Source organism: Oratosquilla oratoria, chromosome 38 (assembly GCF_046742065.1).
Source record: "Oratosquilla oratoria isolate Oo_2021 chromosome 38, ASM4674206v1, whole genome shotgun sequence".
Taxonomy (NCBI): Eukaryota; Metazoa; Arthropoda; class Malacostraca; order Stomatopoda; family Squillidae; genus Oratosquilla; species Oratosquilla oratoria.
Window position 1 is genome coordinate 27,980,909 of NC_134814.1, and position 22,765 is coordinate 28,003,673.

Here is a 22,765-nt window from a genome sequence, read left to right on the forward strand (position 1 = left end):
TTCCATGTGTCCAAACCATCCCAATTTCATTAATCCCATCTCCCAACTCCCTTTCCACTCCCACTCTCCTCCTCTTCTCCTCATTTCTCACTCTATCCAGCCCAGTAACCTCTACCATACTTCTCTTGCATTTAATCTCAAACACATTTAAACTCTTCCTCACTTCCTTTCTTATGTTCCATGTTTCTGCCCCATACAGTGCTGTCGGCACAGTCACCCCTTCATACAATCTCCTCTTAGCATCCATTCCCAAATGTCTATTTCTCATTACACTTTTTAATCTCCCAAGGCATTTACTTGCTTCTCTCAATCTACATTCTACCTCCACTCCTCCCTTTCCTGCCACATTTGCACCCAAGTATCTTCCTCCAGTCTCTCTCCCTTTACAATCACTTCCAATACTGAGATAAACTATTAGTAAATTTAATGAAGAGCCACCCATAACCAATGCCATTTTATTAATTAGCAGAATTGTGTCCTTCTCTAGTGTATGCGTGATAGGCTGCATCCCTCAGTTTGAAGGGCATTGCTATAGTTTATCAGTTCAGATCTGTTTTACCATGGGCATATTAATGAAATGATTAGAGTGTAGTTTTCAAAATAACAGACTTAATCAGATAAGTTTACTATGGAAATTTTCCTTTATTGCAGCCCTACCTAAAGCTGGAGTACATGCCAGTGAGAGGGCAGAAGGAGTATTGTGACAAGATGCGGGAAGTGAGTGGAGCAATAGATAAAGATTACAAGGCTCCTGATTATGTTGAGGGTACCATATATAACAAAGATGAAGCTGTCATCATGGTTGGAAATTTCTCAGACGTTCCACCTGATGAAATGTTCAAGGTAAGAACTGTTGGATTTAGTGGTAATTTTGATAGTTATTTATATAGATTGAATATATAATGAAGTATAGTGCCTCTAGTCTCCTTGTATGATTTATCTGCAAAGCTGGGAATAATTTGGGTCATAGTTTCAGTTTATTTTTTATTTTTATTATATATGCATATTCAGTGAGACCTCTCATTAACGGACGTTAACTAGCTGTGTTTGTGGTGATTTCGCTATGTTTTAAGGTGTTTTGGAGTGGTTTTTGGGTGGCATAACATTGATTGCACGCGCTAAACAACAAACGGTACCAGAGACACTGAAAACACAGCGAACACACCTAATTAATGTCCGTTACTGAGAGGTCTCACTGTAACAACAGCTTTTTCCCCCTTACAAGGGAGGTAGCTAAAGTCAAAGGCATAAATCCACTCCCACCTATTTCATCCCCACAATACTCCACTCCCATTTACCACCCCCCCTCCCTATTTTCTTGGCTCCTTCTAGGTGATGGGCATGTGTGATTGTGTACAATGCAGTCTTCCATAATGTGTTGTGTAGCATGAGATGAGGTGTTATATCTTGGGCAGAAGGGTTGGATGGTGGCCACATCACAGTCTGGCCAGGTGGACTCTGTCCTTTTTTGGGAGAGAGGATTCAGAGGGATGGATATCAGGAGGTCTGGCATGCAGCAATTTCACTTTGTTGATGGAGCAGTGAGGGACGTGATTATGCTTCTGGAGGCTGGTGTCTGGTTTTTGTGGAGGAAGAGAAGATAGTATTTGTGGGCAATATAGCTATTTGGGTGTTATTTTGAAACATCAAAACAACACACCTAAAGGACGTTGTTGTAGTTGTTGCTGCCATTCCCTAGACTGTGTGGCCAAGCAGACCTGTCTCTCTAAGGAATGTCATGGCAGGAATGGGGTTTTCCCACAGATTCCTAATAGAGTAAGCCCACCCACTACACTAAGGGATTTTCTTCTTGTTTGCTTCATAGATTTTTCAAGTGGATGAGGGTCAGGTTGCCATATAATGAAGCAGCAGAGGTAAACCAGTTCTGGCAGTCAGGCCTAGCTGTGGAGGCATATGTCTTACAGTGTTGCCTTTGATTTGACTGGTGTGATAGGGAGCGGAGCTTCATCCATGAGGTGCTAAGATGGATTGGGTTTGGGATGGGCGTAGTGTGAGTGTATGCTTTAACTCAGCCAACCCTCCTTATAAAGTGGAAAAGGCTCTTTGGTATGTATATGTGTATTTATTTATTCATTTATTTATTTTCATATCATTCATTCAGCTGTTACAATCAAAACAATGTGGCTAGGAATGGTAGAGGAACATCCTTACCCTTATCATTCTTTTAATGCATGTTCTTTTTACTATTTCCCTCTTAAACCATGCAAAGATATCATCTTATCACTTTCTTGCATGACATTGGAATTGTGGAGTATGAATTGAGTGGATAATAGCTAAAATTTTATTTTTGTTTCAGTATGACTAAACAGCTGTAGAACAATATTTTTGTAGTGTTTTATATCACATATACTGACGGTTGGATTTCCTTTTTTCAACAGATAAACTGTATCTCTGCTTGGTACAAGCCTTGGTTCTATAAACATGTTGAGAACTTCCTGAAAACTGGATATGATTATGAATACGTTCCTTTACAAGATTATCTTCTTCGTCACAACCGTGCCCTCTTTTGGGTAGTGGAGACAATGATTCCCTTTGGTAATCACCCATTGTTTCGATTACTCCTTGGGTGGATGCTTCCTCCCAGAATTGCATTCCTCAAGTTCACCACTACACCAGGTGTTCGAGTGATGACATTTACGAAACAGGTAAGGCTTGTCAGTTTTTGTAAATGTTATTTTGAGCAGAGAAATGAGAAGGCAAGAGATAAATGTGAGTAGGGAGTATTTACCCAGTGGTCGTAAATGTATGAGAAAACTATGTGGCCCAAAGAGATTTCTTCTAGTCTATTCTGTAGATTCTTGAGCGGATGAGGAGGGAAGTTTCCAATGTAATGAAACAGCTAGGGTCTATCAGTTTCTGCTGTTAGGCTGGCCCGTAGCCAGAACTTATGACTTTCAGGTGCTGAACATATACATACATACATATACCAAAGGCTTTTTCCCCTTACACGGGGGGGGTAGCCAAAAAGAAAAAGGCATAGAAACCACTCCCACCCATTCCATTTCCTATAAATTCCACTCCCCTCCACCCTCCTCCCTCCCTCTTATCTTGGCACCTCCTGGACATATAAAAATTACTAATTTTGTAACACAGCAGTGTTGTGACATCACTGCTGAACCATCAAACACTAGCTGACTGTGATCATCAGTCAGGGCTAATAGTGCATTGGACATCATATACAGGTCATGCAGTACAAGCAGATGCGCATGGCACTAATTTGCCATTTTAAAAGCTATTGCTCCTGCTCTCTCCTTTTCAACAAATTAATTATATGGATGTATATATGTGTATCTTCAGCATGCAAATGTAATGTGTAATATTTTGTTGAATATACTGTTAAATTAGAATTTTTTTAAAATAAATTAAGGACATATGTTTATAGCAAAGAATGTTCTTGAAACTCATTAGTTTGTACTGAACTGCAAAATAACTTGTAGTTTTATTTTGACAATCAATATATACAAAAAATGACTGAAAAATGCAAATGTTTGAGTTTCAGAGTTTTTGGGGGGTGGCCTACTGAATTTTTGGGGGCTCACTCACTTAGAAAAAAAAAAAGTCAAAGACTAGCTAGTTCCAATCAAATGCACAAGTCTTAAAAAATTACAAGAGTGTAATTTTTTTTTTTATCTATGTGCAACTTTGAAAGTGTTCATTAGCAGTGAAAGTGCTAAGAGGGAGGGTGGAGGGGAGTGGAGTGTATTAGGGATGGAATGGGTGGTAATGGTTTTTATGCCTTTTTCTTTTTGGCTACCTCCCTTGTAAGGGGGAAAAAGCCTTTGGTATATGTATGATGTATCTTATTTCATTTTATAATTCATTTATTTATTTTTTTATGGTAATGTACTGTTCCATCAAATTTGAGTAACACATTTGATGTTTTCACAGGTGTTTCAAGATATTGTGTTGCCTATGAATCAGCTGGAGGATCAAATCAATATTTCTCATGAGGTCTTCAACATCTATCCAATACTTGTCTATCCTTGCAGAATATATGATCACGAGCCACACAGGTTTGAATTTTATTTTATTTATTTATTTATTCATTTATTTATTTATTTTTATTTGTTTATTTATTGATTTATTTATTTATTTATTTATTTATTCTGTTTTTTTTTTTTTTTTTTTTTTTTTTTTTTTTTTTTTTTTTTTTTTATAGATGGGAAAAAAAGAGGAGCCTTGGGACCTATTCTTTTCATACTTTTCTCTCTGCACATTTAAGACAAGAAGCATGTTTTGATTTGACCGCATCCTTTACAAGGAGGATGCCTTTGTATATGTATATACATTTAGTTGGTCAAAGTTAGTGAATCCCATCCATATAGTGGCCCATTATTGTATATCTTATTCTGGTGTGAGATATAAAATGAGATCTGTTGTACATATGTACTGAAAATGGTGATAGGAAACAATGTTTATGAAAAAAGATGTTCATGGGAAAGTAGTTGAGAAGATATTAATGGACTATGATGTGGTGTCTGAAAGGGAAATTGGAAAAGTTGTAGACATAGATATTTAAGGGAAAGAGTAGTGGAATGTGTGATCATCATCTGATGGGAGAGAGATTAAGGATTAATGTAAAGAGGAGAAAGATGAGAAAGAGAGATGAGGAGGTGCTGAAAGTAAGTTGAGTGAGAAGGGGAAAAGGAAGAAAAATGGGCAAATATGAGAGAGATATGGTAAGAGGTAAAAGAGAAAGTGAAGGTAGGAGTAGAGAGAGAATGGGAAGAGGAAGTACTCAAATGTACAAAGATGGTGTGGAATGAGGAGGATGGGTGGGAATGGAAAGGAAGGCAGTACATGGTGGAATGAAGGGATGAGGGAGTAAATTACCTAGTTGTACCTAGTTATATTATACGGGAAGTGGAGCTATGCTCGTGGTGACCCGTCTTTGTATCTCACAACTAGTTTGTTCATAAATTCATATATGGTGTTTGCATAGAACAGATGTACATATTAGGAATACATACATACGTACATACATATACCAAAGGCTTTCTCCCCCTACAGAGGGGGTAGCCAAAAAGAAAAAGGCATAGAAACCACTCCCACCCATTCCATTTCCTATATATTCCACTCCCTTCCACCCTTCTCCCTCCCTTCCATCTTGGCACGGGTGGAAGTGAAACTCAAGGTGAGGGAGGGCAAGAGAAGAGCAGATGTAAGGAATTATTACAAAGAAAAAGTTATATGAAGGAGTGATTGTACCCAAAGCACTGTATACAGCAGAGTTGGGAGGTACAAGAAGATAGTCAGATGTATTTTTGATATATATATATATATGTATGCATGTATATGTTTGATAATTGAAAAAAAATCTAAACAATTAATTTTTCTCAGTGGACAGTTAAGACCCCCACGTCAAGAGCAAAGAGTTCCGGGTACAAACTATGGCATGTTCAATGACTTAGGAGTGTATGGGGTGCCGCAGCAAGTGAAAGAAAGAAAGCAATTTGATGCTGTAGACGCCATGAGGAAAATGGAAAAGTAAGTGTAACTTTGCATTCGTAAGGTGCAGAATATAGATATATTTTTATTTGTATATGTTTGACCTCCATCTTACTATATTTTTATATATTTATTTATTTTATTTTTTCTAAATAAAGTGATAAAAAAATAATCAACCTGGCTGTCACAGGTCTTTATCCAAGGACCATCATAATGTTAGTCCTCTGCTCTACTGATAACTCCACTGAATGTACAAAAGACCCAGTACCTGTTGATACAGTGAGTCCTCCTTATACGGTAATTCTTTATCTGGTAAATTCACAGTTACGGTATTTGGTAATTACTACCCTCGACTCTATTTATGGTAAGAAAAATTTACAGATACGGTATCCGCTAGATATTTTGAAGAGGAAAGAGCATGGAGAAGGTGCGTCTGCCATATCCTATTATTACATGTTATAATGGGTTCGGTATATGGTAATTTAAATTTGCGGTAAGGTTTTCAGGAACGCATATGTACCGTATAATGAGGACTTACTGTAACTTGTACCCAGTAATGAAAGTGACAGCCAACTGCTGTCAAATATCCTTTGTTTCACTGAGGCTTTTATTTGCTTTGTCCATGTGACTATCGTGGAACAAATCACTCGTGACAATGTTATGAGTGATTTGTTCCATGAAGTGTCCTAAATTCTATTTTTCCATCACTTGATAAATGTCATATTTTACATACATACATATACCAAAGGCTTTTCCCCCCTTACAAGGAAGGTAGCCAAAAAAGAAAAAGGCATAATAACCATTCCCACCCATTCCATCCCGAATACACTCCACTCCCCTCCACCCTCCCTATTATCTTGGCACCTCTTGGATGACGGGTCATCCCTGCATCTTGTCCACTGCCCTGGGTCATATTTTAGAACTTGAATATATTTTCAGATGAATTCTCATTCAGTTTGTAGTTCCTGTTACTAGATCACAATAGAAAAAGTTGAAGTGTTATGAAAAAGTGAGTATTGAATCTGTTTTGGAGACTAGGCACTGGTCTCGTAAGGCTGCATCTTCAGGTGGAGGTTAGGGATCTTGGTCCTCTTTGGCAGAGCTGGGCCCATTACTGCCGTTCAGGTAGTGTGTTGCCGAAAAATCTGGTGTGCATTTCCGTCAGTGCATCACCGATTTTAATTTCCTCAGAGCAGTCCGCGTTACTTTTTTTTTTTTTTTTTAACTTGGTCTTTGGATCATGTGTTGGACTCATGCTTGACAGCTATTTCCCTCCTGAAAGAGAGCTCAGAGCTCATATGACCGATCTATGGGTAATGCTGTGACCTTACACGCACATACTCGAGAGTTGGAGTAACGACTTGAAGTGCAGCGATACTGAAATTATTTCAGCCCTGGGCAGGATTCGAACCCAGACCGCCGTAGTGACAGTCGGAGACTCTACCAACCATGCCACTGAGTCATGTATGTGTGTGTTTGTGTATATATATATATACCACTCTAAGGAAATTAAAATCAGTAATGCAGTGACAGAGATCCACCCCAGATTTTTTGGTAAAACACTACCTGTTCAGCGGTAACACACTACCTGTCCAGCAGTAACGTACCCAGCTCTGCTCTTTGGACACTGGTTGGGTCATATGTTCAGACAGAATTGTACCTTTTGGGGCTTCATTCTCCTTACATCATCTCATGTTACCTCTGGAAGGCTTGGATCATCAGCACAGGTCCGGCACAAAATTGGTTTGCTTACAGATACTAGTTGCCCCGAGATGCAACTGCCACACAAAAGACATAGGACATCTTACCAGAGGTGGGCACGAGTCAAAAAAATTGAAGTCTGTTGGCGATTACCAAAAAAACAAACAAAGATGACATCAATCTGGATTAATCGCAAATGAGATTAAATTTTTGGCAGTCCAGTTGTGATTATCTGATTTGTTTGGCAGGGATTAGTCCATTTTGATTATTCGATTCAAAAATGCAAATCCAATTATTCGGATAACTGGATAATCGGGCTTCTGAATCGGACCGCCCACCTCTGCATATTACTACACTCTCCAACATTCAAGTCCTGCAGGGTATGACACAAGATACGCTGAGTGACTTGTGAGCTGAACCAGAGATCATAGCCAGTATCCTGGGAGTTACTGGTCTCATGTAAAAAAGAATGAGGGCAGTGGATTGATTGATTGATAGTAGAAAGATATATCACCAAGAGACCTTTTATATTGAATCTAATTACAGAGTAAATAATAGACAAACAAAAAAAGGCAGAGCATATCCCTTTCATGTTTTTCCCCCATACAAGGGAGATAGCCAAAGTCAAAGGCATAAACCCACTCCCACCCATTTCATCCCCACATACTCCACACCCATACTACCTCCATTCTCCTCTGATTCTATCAGCTAACACAGACCTGTACTCCTTCTGACCACACTGAAGAGACTGATCCCTCAAACACTTCTACGTTTGTTGAATGGTTGAACTATATATGCACTTACCTAATTCACCAGTACACTTCCTTCCCATCACATCACATATACCAAAGGTTTTTTCCCCCTTACACGGGAGGTAGCCAAAAGACAAGGCATAGAAACCATTCTCACCCATTCCATCCCTAATACACTCCACTCCCCTCCACCCTCTTCCCTCCCTCTTATCTTGGCACCTCCTGGATGATGGGTCATCCCTGCATCTTTTCCACTGCCCTGGGTCAGAAGCAGTGTCGCAAGACACAGCACATCCACAGCTAAGCCGCTTCATTAATTTGGCGACCCCCCTCTCCCTCCCATAGACACATATTAAACAATCTCACTAGTCATTAGATTGAATTAATTTATTTCATTCTCTAGAAGTGCTTCTTGTGTAATCTCATTGCTGTAAATTTATTACATTGCAATTTTTATTTAAGATTCACCAGAGAGGTTGGAGGTTATCCATTCCTCTATGCTGACACCTTCATGACAAGAGAAGAATTTGATCAAATGTTTGATATGACAGCTTATGAACAAATGCGGAAGAAGTATCAGGCAGAAGGAGCTTTTCCTCATCTCTTTGATAAGGTCTGGTAATTAATTCAAGTAAATTATAGTTTTTTAGTACATGATAAGGTAGAAAGGATGTGTAAGCATACTACTCAGTTAATGGAAAATCAAGGTAGAATATGAGCATATAATTGTTCAGAAATAGATATTCAGAAACAGTAACCATACCACTTTTATTTTCTATTGGTTGTGTTTGATGTGAGAAAGAATTTATTAGTGTTCTTTGTCAACTAACTTATTGATGTCATGCTGTGCTGCAAAGAAATATTGTCATATGTGTGTAAAATATTCACTGTATACAAATGTGGTATTTATAATGTTGAGACACTAAGTGTGTGTACATTCTAATTTAGTCATTTTTTTCAGACTAAACCTGAAATTGATGTTATTGAGGTTGGGAAGCAGTTCATGGACCCATTATAAATGCTCATGAAAAATTGAGTTATATAGGTTACCTCCTGTAGTGGACAGAAAGTGAGTATTCAAACTAGTTGTATAATGTAGTGCAGTACATCAGGTAGATTTTCTGAAGCCCACTGTAGTCCTTTTAAAACAGGTAATTTACTTTAAATTTGATTAATTTGATGTACATGAGTGTAAAAGTAAGGTGATGAGATGTACAAGGGGTGAAAGTGGCAGCAAACTGGAAGTGAGCATTAAGGGAGAGGGACTGGAGGAAGTGGATAGTTTTAGATACTTGGGTGCGAATGTGGCAGGAAAGGGTGGAGTGGAGGTGGAGGTAGAATGTAGATTGAGAGAAGCAAGTAAATGCCTTTACGGATTAAAAAGTGTAATGAGGAATAGACATTTGGGAATGGAAGCTAAGATGAGATTGTATGAAGGAGTGATTTTGCACTGTATGGGACAGAAACGTGGAACATAAGGGAGGAAGAGAGAAGGAGTTTGAATTTGTTTGAGATGAGATGTCTGAGAAGTATGATGGGGGTTACTAGGCTGGATAGAGTAAGAAATGAGGAGGTGAGGAGGAGAACAGGGATGGTAAGGGAGTTGGGAGGTAGGGTGTATGAAAGAGTATTGGGATGGTTTGGATACATGGAAAGAATGAGTGAAGAAAGATTACTAAAAGAGGTATGGAAGGCAGATGTGGAGAGAGTGAACATGAGGGGGCAACCTAGGATGAGATGGATGGATGGGGTGAAAGAGGCTTTGGGGAAGAGAGGAATGTCTGTTGAGGAAGGACGGGAGAGGACAGAAGATAGAGGTGAATAGAGAATGGTTGTATGTGGCAGGATTCGAACTGCCATCCCCTCGACCTTCACCGCAAGTAATGACACCCTAACCTGCTCAGCCAGCAAGCTTCCTCAAATATAATAATCGAGTATGATGAGACGTAAATGAAAGAACTTGTCACTATCTTGCAATATTCTTTAATTTGCTTGTATCATTACGAGAATGGTTGTATTCTACAGCTGAGGGTCAAGGATGATCTTGCAAGCCTTTCCTGACAGGAGTGCCTGGAAGGCCTCATGAAAGTTAGACATCGGGAGGTCGTGGGAGATTATCGGGTTCACGTCAACTTTGCCCTCTGCCAGGAGACGCTCACATTCCTCCCATGTGCTCCAGATTCTGTTGAGGAAGACATGGCAGGCATGATAGAACAGACATGAATTATAATATTGACAAATCATGCTTACAGACTTTTGTCAGATTAAAAAAAGAAAAAAAATATACATACATATATTAAAGGCTTTTTTTCCCCTTATAAGGTAGGTAGCCAAAACAATAAAGGCATAAAAACCACTCCCACCCATTCCATCCCTATTATACTTCACTCCCCTCCACCCTCTTCCCTCCTTCTTATCTTGGCACCTCCTAGATGATGGGTCATCCCTGCATCTTGTCCACAGCCCTGGGTCAGAAGCAGTATTGCAAGACACAGCACATCCACAGCAAGGCCACTTCATTAAATTGGTGACCTCCCCACTCTCCATCCCCTCATGCAGAAAAGGAGAAGACAGAAAGAAATCCCTTCGGGCTGCGTCAAATTTTTCACACACATACTCTCTCACCCCCCATCCCCACCCATTCTGTATATATATATATATATATATATATATATATATATATATATATATATATATATATATATATATATATATATATATGTATATATATATATACAGGGTCTAACAGATAAATCCGTACAACTTCTTATCACATGTTTCAAGATTAATATCTCGGGTTATAATAAACAGAGAGTTATGAACTTTTCAGTATATTTAGAAAAGGCAATAAGAACAATGATTTAATTCAATGTAACCACCTTCAGCTGTTATGACGCTTTCAACGCGTTTACGAAACTTGGATACAGCGTTGATGATCTCAGACTTTGATAATGAACCCACAGCCTTCTTGATGTCTGTCTTCAGGGTTGTTATACTTCTGTGTGGCTTGTCACATGCCTTGGCCTCAATTCGCGCCCAAAAATAATAATCTAAAGGGTTTAGGTCTGGCGAATTTGAGGGCCACAACTCTTTGTTCCAGAACTGCACATTTGACCCTTCGAGAAGGTTGGTGGTCCTCTTCGCTTTGTGGGCTGGAGCCGAGTCTTGTTGGAAGACAAACTGGTTGCCACTAGCCTTATCTTTCATCCAGGGTATTATTTTCTCTTCTAGAACTTTGCAATAGACAACGGCATTGACTTTCTCCTTGTTGTTGAAGAAGTGAGTGAAGACGTCCCCCTCAGTTGACACCACACAGAGCACCATGACACTTGCTGGTTTCTTCGTCGTTGTCTTGTGTTGAACCTCTGAGGATGAGGAGGCTATCCAGTGATCATTCCGCTTATTGAAAGTCGCATCAACCGTGAAAATCTTCTCGTCGGAAAAAAACTTGATGACTGAGCCATTTGACTTCATCCAGTTCAACAGCTTTTGGCACCTGGTCAAGCGGATTTCTTTCATTTTTCGTGTCAAAAGATGTCTTTTTCCTTGTGAGAATGAGGTTAATTCCAATTTCTTTAATGCTCTGTGAATTGTCATTGTGCTGACACCTCTCTTCTTTGCCAATGTCGATAATGGTAAGGCTGGATTTGCATTGACACTTCTCTTGAGACCAGCTAAAAAGCGAGGTGTTAGAATTCTGCCCCTTCTGGGCTTGTGAGCAGCTCGTTGGTCTTCGCCGGTCTCATCAAAACGTTTACAAACATCGTAAACAGTTTGTCTGGAGTATTTTAGCATCCTTATTATGGCGCTAGGAGTGTGACCCGTGCGACGAAGTTCGCATATGGCTGAACGTTTGGCTTGTTCCATTGCTTAATGTTTATTGCACCGGTGCTAGTATACAACTGGCTAAATTATTAGACAAATGGAAGTATCTGGAAACAATCAGAATTGCCATATGTTACTTTTTAAGTGCTTAAAACCTCTTCAAAGTTTGTACGGATTTATCTGTTAGACCCTGTATATACACATACATACATATACCAAGGCTTTTTCCCCCTTACAAGGGAGGTAGCCAAAAAGGAAAAGGCATAAAATCATTCCCACCCATTCCATCCCTGAATACACTCCACACCCCTCCACCCTCCCCCTCATCTTAGCACCTCCTGAATGACGGGTCATCCCTGCACCTTGTCCACTGCCCTGGGTCAGAAGCAGTGTTGCAAGACACAGCATATCCACAGCAAGGCCGCTTCATTAAATCGGCAACCCCCCCTCTCCGTCCCCCCATGCATAAAGAAGACGGGGAGAAATCCCTTTGGGCTGCGTCAAAATTTGTTCACACATACTACCTCACCCCCCATCTCCCTGCCTATTCCACCTCATGCATCACAACATCATCCATATACAACCATTCCCCATTCACCCCTGTCTTCTGTCCTCTCCCGTCCTTCCTCAACAGACATTCCCCTCTTCCCCAAAGCCCCTTTCACCCCATCCATCCACCTCATCCTAGGACGTCCCTTCATGTTCACTCCCTCCACATCTGCCTTCCATACCTCTTTTACTAGTCTTTCTTCACTCATTCTTTCCATGTGTCCAAACCATCCTAATACTCTTTCATCAACCGAGTATGGGGGTCACGCAGGTACAACTACAATATATATAATCAAGACGCCGACATCGGCATCCTCGTGTACCCACTTGCTCCTCATGACGCCTACGTAGGCATCATCGTATCGAAGGGGTTAAGTGTTTATTCCTCTCGGTCATATACTTTGAGGTGCACTACATGCCATTGCCACTAGGAAGTTTATTCCATTCATTGGCCCCATTATATTTCATCTGGTTATGATGGAAAAGACACAAGTTCACAGACATTACATTTTCTTTAGTGAATAAAATACTGTTCTCAATTATTACTGCATGGAGAAGTGTCTCATGTTTATCACTGTAGCTTGTTAATTTTTTATTTATATCTACTCTACATGTTTGTAAAGTTTCTGACATTAAATGCTTCTATTTGAATTTCATGGTTTTCATAAAAAGGGTACTGTACAGTATGAGATCCTTCTCCATAAAAGAATCGTACCTGCGGCCATGGACGGTTTTCAGAGTCAATGACTTGAAAACAACATCTGTGAGGACATTCTCGACATGTAGAGGTGCTTTCGGAAGGCCAATTAGGACCATATGACCTCCCTGTTGGGAACATAACAATTTGAATTAATCAAATGAATCAGTTGAAGTAGATACATACATATACCAACATTTTTTTTCCACCTTACAAGGGAGGTAGCCAAAAATCAAGGCATAAAATCCACTCCCACCTATTCCTCCCCACATACTCTACTCCCATTCACCCCCTCCCTCCCTCATATCTTGGCTCCTCCTGGATGACGGGTCATCCTTTCATCTTGCCTGCTGCCCTAGGTCAGAAGCAATGTAGCTTGAAGTATTAAATGTAAATGAATTCCAAAATGGATATGATATGGTTTAACGTCACACACTCCCCCCTATCGGGAGGCTAGGACGGTGCCCCTCACAGAGGGCTTTGTAGCGTGGAATTTAATGAACCATGCCCTTGGTTCAACTTCGCTGGTGGCAGGATTCGAACCGCCTTCACCTCGACCTTCGCCTCAAGTAACAACGCCCTAACCTGCTCAGCCAGCGAGCTTCCTAAAATGGATATGTGTGTGCGTATTTATCTAATTGGATTTACCTAATTGTGATATACAGGGTAAGAGCTATGCTCCATGGGGCCTGTCTTTTAATCTCTTAATCTCCAATTGGAATAATTTGTTTTTAATTCATGTATGGCTCCAGCCTATATGAAGGGGTGATTATACCTACAATACTGTACAGGGCTGAGACTTGAAATTTAAGGGAGTCAGAAAGAAAAAAATTAAATACATTTGTGATGAAGTGTTTGAGAAGTATGGTGGGGTTACAAGGATGGATAGAGTGAGACATGAGGTGAAAAGGAGAGCAGGGATAGAAAGGGAGTTGGCAAATAGGGTTGATTAAAGAATTTTGGTATGGTTTGGGGAAATAGAAAGAATGAGTGAAGAAAGATAAACAAAGAGAGTGTGGAGGGCAGAGGTGGGTGGAGTGAATCTGAGGGGAAGACCGAGATGGAGATAGAGATGGATGGGGTGGAGGAGGTCTTGAGTTAAAGGGAAATGTCTGTTGAGCATGGAGGGGAGAAGGCAAGAGATAGGTGAGAATGGAAAAGGGTTGTGAATGGGTTATAAGTTGACATGGCCGGAAAGGATTTCTCCTCATCTTCTATATTTTTGCATGAGGGGATGAGGAGTGAGGGTCAGTATGTAAATGTAGTGGCAGGCACTGCTGTGGATATGCTGTGTCTTGTTGTATTACTTCTGACCTAGGCAGTGGGTGGAGACAGGGAGGATGCTTCATCCACGAGGAGCTAAAATGAAAAGGAAACAAGTGGTTGTTGGATGGGAGTGAGGTGGTGGTGGTGGTGTGACAGTGGGGAGGTTCTTGCCTTGGCTGGCTACCTCCTCTGTAAGGGGAAACCTTTGGGTATATAGATAGATAAATAGCTAAAGTGTGAAGGAAGAGAGGATGGAGCACTCTACTCGTACTCCCACCCACAAAAAAATTAAAATAAAATAAATGTCAAACATTGTCTCAATAAGAATCTTCATGGATCAAGGCTTTTCCAGACTAGAATAAACCTATTGGCAAAATGATATCTGAACTTAATCTGTAATAGAGTGACATGGGGATGAAGGGGGTCAGGGAGAGGGTAATGAGCATTTGCAAAATATACCAACTTTTCTGAGCAACTTGAAGGACCCATTCAACACTGACGCCACACCACTGGCCTCAACAATGCGACCCACTCCGTTGTTTGAAGTCAACTCCATTATGCGGGCATCCAATGACTCCTGGCAAATGGATTACATAGGATTAGCACATATTTGATGTCTTCTTTTGTCATTACAAGGGGCTTGTGTTCAATCCATAGATGGTCTTGCAAGTTTCTGTGTGTGATTCTGTTATTCTTGAGTGAAATAGGGTGTCTCTTGTTATCTTTGTTGTTGTTGAAGCTCATGATGTATGTGAGTTATGATACCAGAGTAACAGAGGAAACTAACAGTCCTCTCAAACTCAGGTCCTCCACCCCAGCTATGTTCTGTTTATATTGCTTTGCTGTCAGTGGTCTGCACTTTGCAAAAAAGTACATTATTGTGTGTGAAGCCAAGCAGAGTGGGCACATGTCATCTTTTGTGTGGCATATCCTGTGTTGGTATGTCCTTAATGAAACAAAGAGTTGTTAACCTGGATGATGCCTAAAGGGATTGTGAAATGGCTTTAGTTCATATGTTCTGTTTTATTTGAAGACTTGTATATGCTTTCTCAGTGGTATAAACAGAATAACATAGATCTTTAGTTTTAGCTAGGGGGCCACAAACTTTGAGTATAGGTAGTTCTTTATAACTGAACTCTCTGAAATTCAGAAATTTCACAAAGCACGTGCCTATCAAAATAAAGTAGTATGGGTACTTCAGATTTCGTGGATTTCAGAATTTATTATTCTGAATATAAGAAATCCTGAATTTCAGAGATTCCTATGAGAGAGAGCTATTAGTATTCATGTACCCCTTGAGGTCTTCAGAAATCTATGATGACATAATCAGTTTCATAATATGTACATAAAAATTTAGAAAATATTTCAAAATCATTGTGTACTACAGTGATAGGCTACCCCCCATGTAAGGGGAAAAAAAGCCTTCGGTATATGTATGTATGTACAGTGATAGGGATGTTTTTAGTGTGTTTTGCAATAAAAATTGCCAATTGAGCAAACCAAGTTTACATATTATTCCTTATCTGAGATGTTCTGAAAGTAGGGAGTGGGAGAGAAGAGGGAGGACAGTAGCTTCCATTTGTAAGTACTACAGGAACCTGTACTGTATCTGGAGCTGCCGGAGATGTAGAACTTTAAGTTATAGATTGATGACATGAACGAGTCTTTCATGACATGAGAGACTTGTTTATATTATAAGTATTCAATGTAAATAAATATTCTTGCTACATTTTCCCAAAAGGCTTCAACAAAGGTGATGCAAACAAGGTCATCATATTAAAACAACAGGGCAGGACTCGCAATAATGGTTATAAACTGGACAAATTTAGATTTAAAAAGGAAATAGGCAAGAATTGGTTTACTAATAGGGTGGTCGACGAATGGAATAAACTTAGTAACCATGTAGTAAGCGCTGAAACTATCAGTTGTTTTAAGAAAAGATTAGACAACTTTATGGATGTGGATGACAGGTGATGATGGATACAGAGCTGCCTAGTGTAGGCCTTATGGTCTCGTGCAGTCTCCTTCATTTTATGTTCTTATGTAAAAGATGTGAGCAGCTTTAGTACTTAAAAGTGAAGCCAATTTTATCTCAAAGAAATTTTCTTCCATACCTGGTCAAGGGATACGTGTTTGCCAGTTTGGGAATCCCAATCAAATATAGATGAACAAAGAAATTACTTAATCACTTCTAAATGAAGGAAGGCAAATAGAAGACAAAATAAATCATGTTAATGAACTCTAACCACAGTACAGATTTAATTTTAACTGAATAAAACTGGCTAGTGGAAGCAAGAATAGGTATACAAATTGAATATCTTAGTCAAAGACATGATAAAGAATAGTGATCCTTTAACTACAGAATGTGTTGACCTGAGCTGAATAACAACCACCTGAGTACAGCCCCATAAATATACAAGTTAGATATAGAGGCTATAATTATAATAATAATAGTAAATTTATTTGGCAAAGAATCAATATACACGAAGTGCAGATAATGAGAAGAACACATAGTTCGAAAAAATAATTGCAAATTGCCGAGGATAACGCAAAAAAGCATGTACGCTTATTTCCATCGTGGTGGTCCTCATTAGACTGTTATTCTACACTAAGTTACACAGACAACATACGTAGGGAGTTAAGGGGACCAGAGACAATCATGAGTATTACCAGTCAGTACACATATGACACATAAACAATTGTTAGAGTTTTGCTAATATTACTAAAATGTTCGTAACACATAGGATATTGAGACCAAAAATTGAGCACCATCAGTTATTTAGCTGAAGCAGGTGAGAAAGCTGGGGAAATTGCATTTACCTTTGATGAATTAATTACGAGATCAGCGCCCATCCTCTTGGCCAGGTCTAGTTGGTCAGCAACTATATCCACACCGTAGACTTTTGCTGCTCCTAATGATGGTCATTTGAAATTCAGTAATTTCTTCTTTTACTGGAGTAATTCTTAGAATTTGCCTGTATTATTCTGTACAAGTCAGAGCTAGCCTTAGGAACTGCAGGGACCAATTGAAAACATTTGTGGGGCCCCAGGTTTACAAACCTTGGTTGGTTGTTACAGCCAGTAATTTACATTCCTTTCTATCCTTTGGACTAATTGCTTTACCATCATACATTATCTTATATTTTACATATTAGTCTAGCCAGGAATAGGAAACCACCTCTAAATAGAAACTTTAGACTCACCCTAAAGAGTCATTAGAGATTTATTAGAAAACAAATTTTATATTACCTATTGGAGTAACACTCCAGACGAAATACAATCACATGATCCGTGAACAAGTGTAATTCACTGCAACCTAAGGAAACAGCTGTTCACTTACATAAATGGAAGGAATCTGCAACAAGTGCAGATGAACTGACTGTATCTGTACAAACATATCAACTCAAAACATGTTAAAGTCTTCTTACCAAGAGCTTTGGCCACGGCGATTGCAAGCAGCCCAACAGGACCACAACCAAGCACAAGGACGTCTTCACCAACCACGTCAATGTGTTCCACAGCATTATGTGCCACACCTGCCCATTTCAACAAAATAGGAACCAGTGATAGGAATAGGGATTTTGGGAACTAATTATACATTGAACAAAACAATAGTATGTGCAGCAAACACCATACAAGAATTTAAGAACATACTAAATATTGCGAGATACAAAGACAGGTCACTACAAGAATAGCTCCCCTTCCCGTATAATACAGCTAGGTATAGTACAACTAGGTAAATGTATTAGGGCTCTGCTAATGAATTGTCCTTGGCATTCATATCTTCAGTAGTACAGAGATTGAACATGCAAAAGAGAAAATGAGAAGGAGATATATATATATTGTCACCCAACATAACTAACTAACACCCTTTATCACTGAATCATAGGATCATCTGAGTCAAACCACTCACTTTCATGGGATCATTGTTAATGGGAGAAGATCAGTCTAGCAGAAAATGAAAGAGTAGTTGTGTGTAAAAACAGCTATTGCCTCTGAGCATGTTTTTAAGAGTATTTGCTGCAACTTGGGACACAGGAAGAAGGGGACTAGCATTTGAATTGCATTTATAGTCATCTGCATATGAGAAAGTAAGTCTGTACGGTAGGCTGACTCTGAAAGGTCATTCTTGTATAAGTTGTATAGAGTTGGGACAGAGACAGAACCTTGATGCACTCCAGCCTTATGTATATTGGTAAGAAGAATAATTTTGGTGAAAAACACAGATACAGGATGACCTGAAAGATTTTGAGGGAGGGTTCTTTAGAAAGGAAGCATAGATTTCTCATATGCAATTAGTAATTCTTACCAATGAATTAAATACTGACAATAAGAAAAGGAATAATCTCATATATTTGATTATTTTATCAGTCATGGTTGTGTAGTGTTGATTTGGTAAAGCAGTGCTGTGCGTACAAAAATGCACATCACTCTCTGGCATTTTCTCTGCCATGTTCAACATAAACACACATGTTTTTGCATTCACTACACTATTTCACCACATAAATACTACACAACTTAACGAACATAACAGAGCAGTAGATCAATGATTGATGAAGATAGTACATCAATGATTAATGAAGAATCATTCTTACGTGATCACAGTGACTGACCCATTGGTTCAAGTAGGACAGCTTGGTTGGACGTTAGTGGGTGCTTGAGAGCATAGCAGTACTGTGCCTTCAAGCAAGAGTATTGGGCACAGCCTCCTTGGTCCGTCCCTTTGCCATGGCCGTACTGACTCATACGCTGACAGATATCACCTCGCCCATTCTGTGTCACCCAAAGGACAAATAGGAAGGAACGGGTAAGTGTTAAGCCAGTGATGGTATATATGACGCATGGAAATAGTGAAGGTAGCTTTTTTTACATCAGATGGTATGGTGAGGTGAAGATGTGTTTGAAATACTGTAATTAGTGACTTTTGGTGCTTAGTGTCTTTAAAAATGCGACATTAAGTGATCATGATTACCGGTAATTGTGAGATATCACTAGAGAAATGTTGGCTGTAACTATTAAGAAAACTCTATAAATAATCAGTTTTTGTGATCATATGTCAGCATCAAAAAGGGATTAAAAGTGGTTAGTGACAATATCTCTTCTGTTGAAAAGGAAATGAAAATAATGGGAAATCCATATTCAAATCTATGGTAACAAAAATCTTAGTTCATGCAGTGGAACTTAGTTTGTATAAGAACAAAGATCAGAAAAACGAAATGTAAATGAATGACTGGATTAAAGATGAAAATGGTAAAATACATAATGAATTGGTAAAATGTGAGTAGGGAGTCCGCAAAACATGGTATGTTGTTATTTTTGTAATAAATTGTATGATTACAGGGATTAATATTCAGGACTATTAGATGAAAATATGGACTTGCTGACCTACCTTACACTGAAAACACTCACTGCAGAAGAAGTGGTTCTCAACGGCCACATGCTGTCCTTTCTTCAGGTGGGTGACATCCTCGCCCACCTCCACCACCTCGCCCACGGCTTCATGACCTGAACAGTAAAGAGAAAATGAGAGGGAGATATATATATTGTCACCTGACCTAACCAACCAGCCCCTTTTATCACTTGATCATAGGATCATCTGAGTCAAACCAGAAAAGTCACAATTTAGTTGAAAATGCATTTATTGCATTCAAAGCACTGGATCTACCAATGTTGAAAGATCGAAGAGAAATGCATTATGATTACAGTATTCAGGTCGCTAAAAGGGATGGATTACATTGACATAAGAGATCCCTTTATTAGGGTCGGAAGGGCTTTAGGAGTTAAAAGAACAAATTGGAAAAGGATAAATGTCTAAGGGATGTGAAAAAATACAGTTTTCCATGCACATGCTTAAAAATCTGGAATAGCTGAGATGGTGATTTAGCCCAAGGTGGAGCAATCCGTGAATTCAAATCTAAATATGATAATTGAAAAATAAAAATACAACCTAACCATACATGAACCATGTGATGGTGCTCAATTTTTGGTCTCAATATCCTATGTGTCTCGAACATTTTAGTGATATTATCAAAACTATAATAATGTTTATGTGACATATGTGTACTGACTGGTATTACTCATGACTGTCTCTGGTCCCCTTGACCCCCTACGTATGTTGTCTGTGTAACTTAGTATAGAATAACAATCCAGAGGACCACAATGGAAATAAGCGTGCATGCTTTTTTTGTGTTATTCTTGGCAATTGCAATTATTATTTCGAACTATGTGTTCTTGTCATTCTCTGCACTTCATGTATATTGATTCTTTGCCAAATAGATTTATCATTATTATTTTTACATGAATTTGAAACTAGGTATAAATCGGAGAGTTAGAGACGAGACTCCCACAAACGTTGCTCCTTTCCTGTACAGTGGAACCTCACCATTCGTCTGCCTCTCTACTCGTACAACTCCATTATTTGTCCAACTTGTTCATGTAAAGTTCAACTCATCATTCATACGCTTGCCCCGTGATTCGGACAGCATCACCTTGTTACTGACCACACTACACAGTCGCTTCAGTTCAGTCTCATGCTAGCTTCCATACGCTACCCATCATCCACGCAAGCTTTGTGAAACTTTGTGCTACTTTATTGCTATTCTTTTGTTATCTTTATTAAAAATAGTGCAGCCATGGGTCCAAAAAAGATTAGTGATTCAACCAAACCTAAATGGGTCTGGTACGGATTATTTCAATTTACAACATATCTTATGGGATAAAATTATTCGTACAAATCGCCATTCAAACAGCCTCCAGGGACGAATTGTGTACGAATAGCAAGGTTCCACTGTATATGACAGTTAGGTAAAGTACAATTAGGTAAAGAAATGTTAAAGCTATTTAAGTTGTGATATACCAGTTGTGAGCTTTTGTCCCAGTTATTTACTAGGATGGCAGCAAAACCATGTGTACCTCTTCTTCTACCTCTCCATGTTCTTTCTTCACCATGGCTTACTCTGTCATATATTTCTGTCCTTTTTTTTTTTTTTTTTTTTTTTTGTGTGCACTAGCACTGGTGATGTAAATATATGAAAGTGCTCAGCTTCATTAGTTTATTTCTCTTGGTGATTACTCCAACACAATCATGTAAACACATAAACATGCAGAGTGGTAGTGTTCACAACTCCTGCTACAGTGGTCCGAGTTCGAATCCCACCCAGGGCTGAAATAATTTCAGTATCACTGTGCTACAAGTTGTCACTCCAACTCTCATGGGCAGGGAGTTGGGGTGTGTGTGTGTGTGTGTAAGGTCACAGCATTACCAATAGATCAGTCATATATGAGCTCTGAGTTCTCTTTCAGGGGGTAAAAACTACCAATCAAGAGTCCAACATGTGATCCAAGACCGTGGTGAATAACATACCTGGAATGAAGGGTAGAGCGGCGATGGTACGTGCTAAGTCATTCCACTTCCAGAGGTTGATATCTGAACCGCAGATCGCAACCTGCCGAGAGAGGGTTCTGAACATAAGACTGAGGGAGACTGCAAGAGACCTTAAGGCCCACACTAGGCAGTTCCATGCCCATTACCGCTTATCATATTCATCCATAAAGCTATCTAACCTTCTCTGAAAGGAACCAGTAGTCTCAGTGCTCACTACATCGTTACTAAGTCTATTCCATGGTACATGTCATGGCACTGCGAACGTGGGTGGGACGTCGGTTTGTTTGTGAATGGTTGTAAAAGCATGTAACTGTAGGTCTATAATGTTTGTTTATACATATACAGTGAGTCCTCCTTATACGGTAATTCTTTATCCGGTAAATTCACAGTTACGGTATTTGGTAATTACTACCCTCGATTCTATTTAGGGTAAGAAACATTCACAGATACGGTATCTGCTAGATATTTTGAAGAGGAAAGAGCAGGGAGAAGGTACGTTCGCCATATCCTATTATTACATGTTATAATGGGTTTGGTATATGGTAATTTCAATTTGCGGTAAGGTTTTCAGGAACGCATATGTACCGTATGATGAGGAATTACTGTATTTACCTTATTATAGTATACAGGAAAGGAACAATGCATGTTTTGGGTCCAGTCTCCTATTCTCTAATTTTCTAACATACTTTTCTAACTCGCTTCTCTCAATCTACATTCTACCTCCACCTTCACTCCACCTTTTCCTGCTACACTTGCACCCAAGTATCTAAAACTATCCACTTCCTCCAGTCGCTCTCCCTTAATGTTCACTTCCAGTCTACTGCCACTTTCACCCCTTGTACATCTCATCACCTTACTTTTACCCACATTTATCTTTAGCTTTCTTCTATCACATACTCTCCCAAACTCTGCCACTAGCTTCCTCAATCCCTCCTCTGACCCTACCACAAGCGCAGTGTCGTCCGCAAACAACAGCTGGCTCACCTCCCACTTTTCTCCATTTTCCTTAACCATCTCCAATCCCTGACTCACTACCCTAGCATTCACCTCTCGCACCACCCCATCCATGTATAAGTTGAACAGCCAGGGCGACATAACGCATCCTTGACGAAGTCCCACCTT

The 22,765-nt window shown here is 39.5% G+C and overlaps 2 protein-coding genes across 5 annotated transcripts in view; one reads left to right on the forward strand and one right to left on the reverse strand.

Moving 5' to 3' along the window:
- The window catches only part of LOC143020039 (delta(24)-sterol reductase-like), a 19,839-nt gene extending 9,638 nt beyond the window's left edge, over nt 1-10,201 (forward strand). For 2 of the 3 annotated variants that reach the window (XM_076176189.1, XM_076176190.1), the window contains exons 6-11: nt 652-843; nt 2,400-2,666; nt 3,910-4,034; nt 5,362-5,508; nt 8,385-8,535; nt 8,884-9,519. In XM_076176189.1, the coding sequence (XP_076032304.1) occupies nt 652-843; nt 2,400-2,666; nt 3,910-4,034; nt 5,362-5,508; nt 8,385-8,535; nt 8,884-8,940 (939 nt within the window). In that variant the 3' untranslated portion in view covers nt 8,941-9,519. Of the gene's footprint in view, nt 1-651; nt 844-2,399; nt 2,667-3,909; nt 4,035-5,361; nt 5,509-8,384; nt 8,536-8,883; nt 9,520-9,947 lie in introns of those variants that run through there. The other variant, XR_012965877.1, reaches the window with a different exon arrangement.
- Nucleotides 9,730-22,765, reverse strand: part of LOC143020040 (L-threonine 3-dehydrogenase-like) — an 18,436-nt gene continuing 5,400 nt past the window's right edge. For both annotated transcript variants that reach the window (XM_076176192.1, XM_076176191.1), the window contains 8 exons: nt 21,623-21,704; nt 19,649-19,764; nt 18,873-19,032; nt 17,688-17,795; nt 17,080-17,171; nt 14,723-14,836; nt 13,012-13,121; nt 9,730-10,104 (listed from right to left, as the gene is read on the reverse strand). In XM_076176192.1, the coding sequence (XP_076032307.1) occupies nt 9,942-10,104; nt 13,012-13,121; nt 14,723-14,836; nt 17,080-17,171; nt 17,688-17,795; nt 18,873-19,032; nt 19,649-19,764; nt 21,623-21,704 (945 nt within the window). In that variant the 3' untranslated portion in view covers nt 9,730-9,941. The remainder of the gene's footprint in view (nt 10,105-13,011; nt 13,122-14,722; nt 14,837-17,079; nt 17,172-17,687; nt 17,796-18,872; nt 19,033-19,648; nt 19,765-21,622; nt 21,705-22,765) is intronic.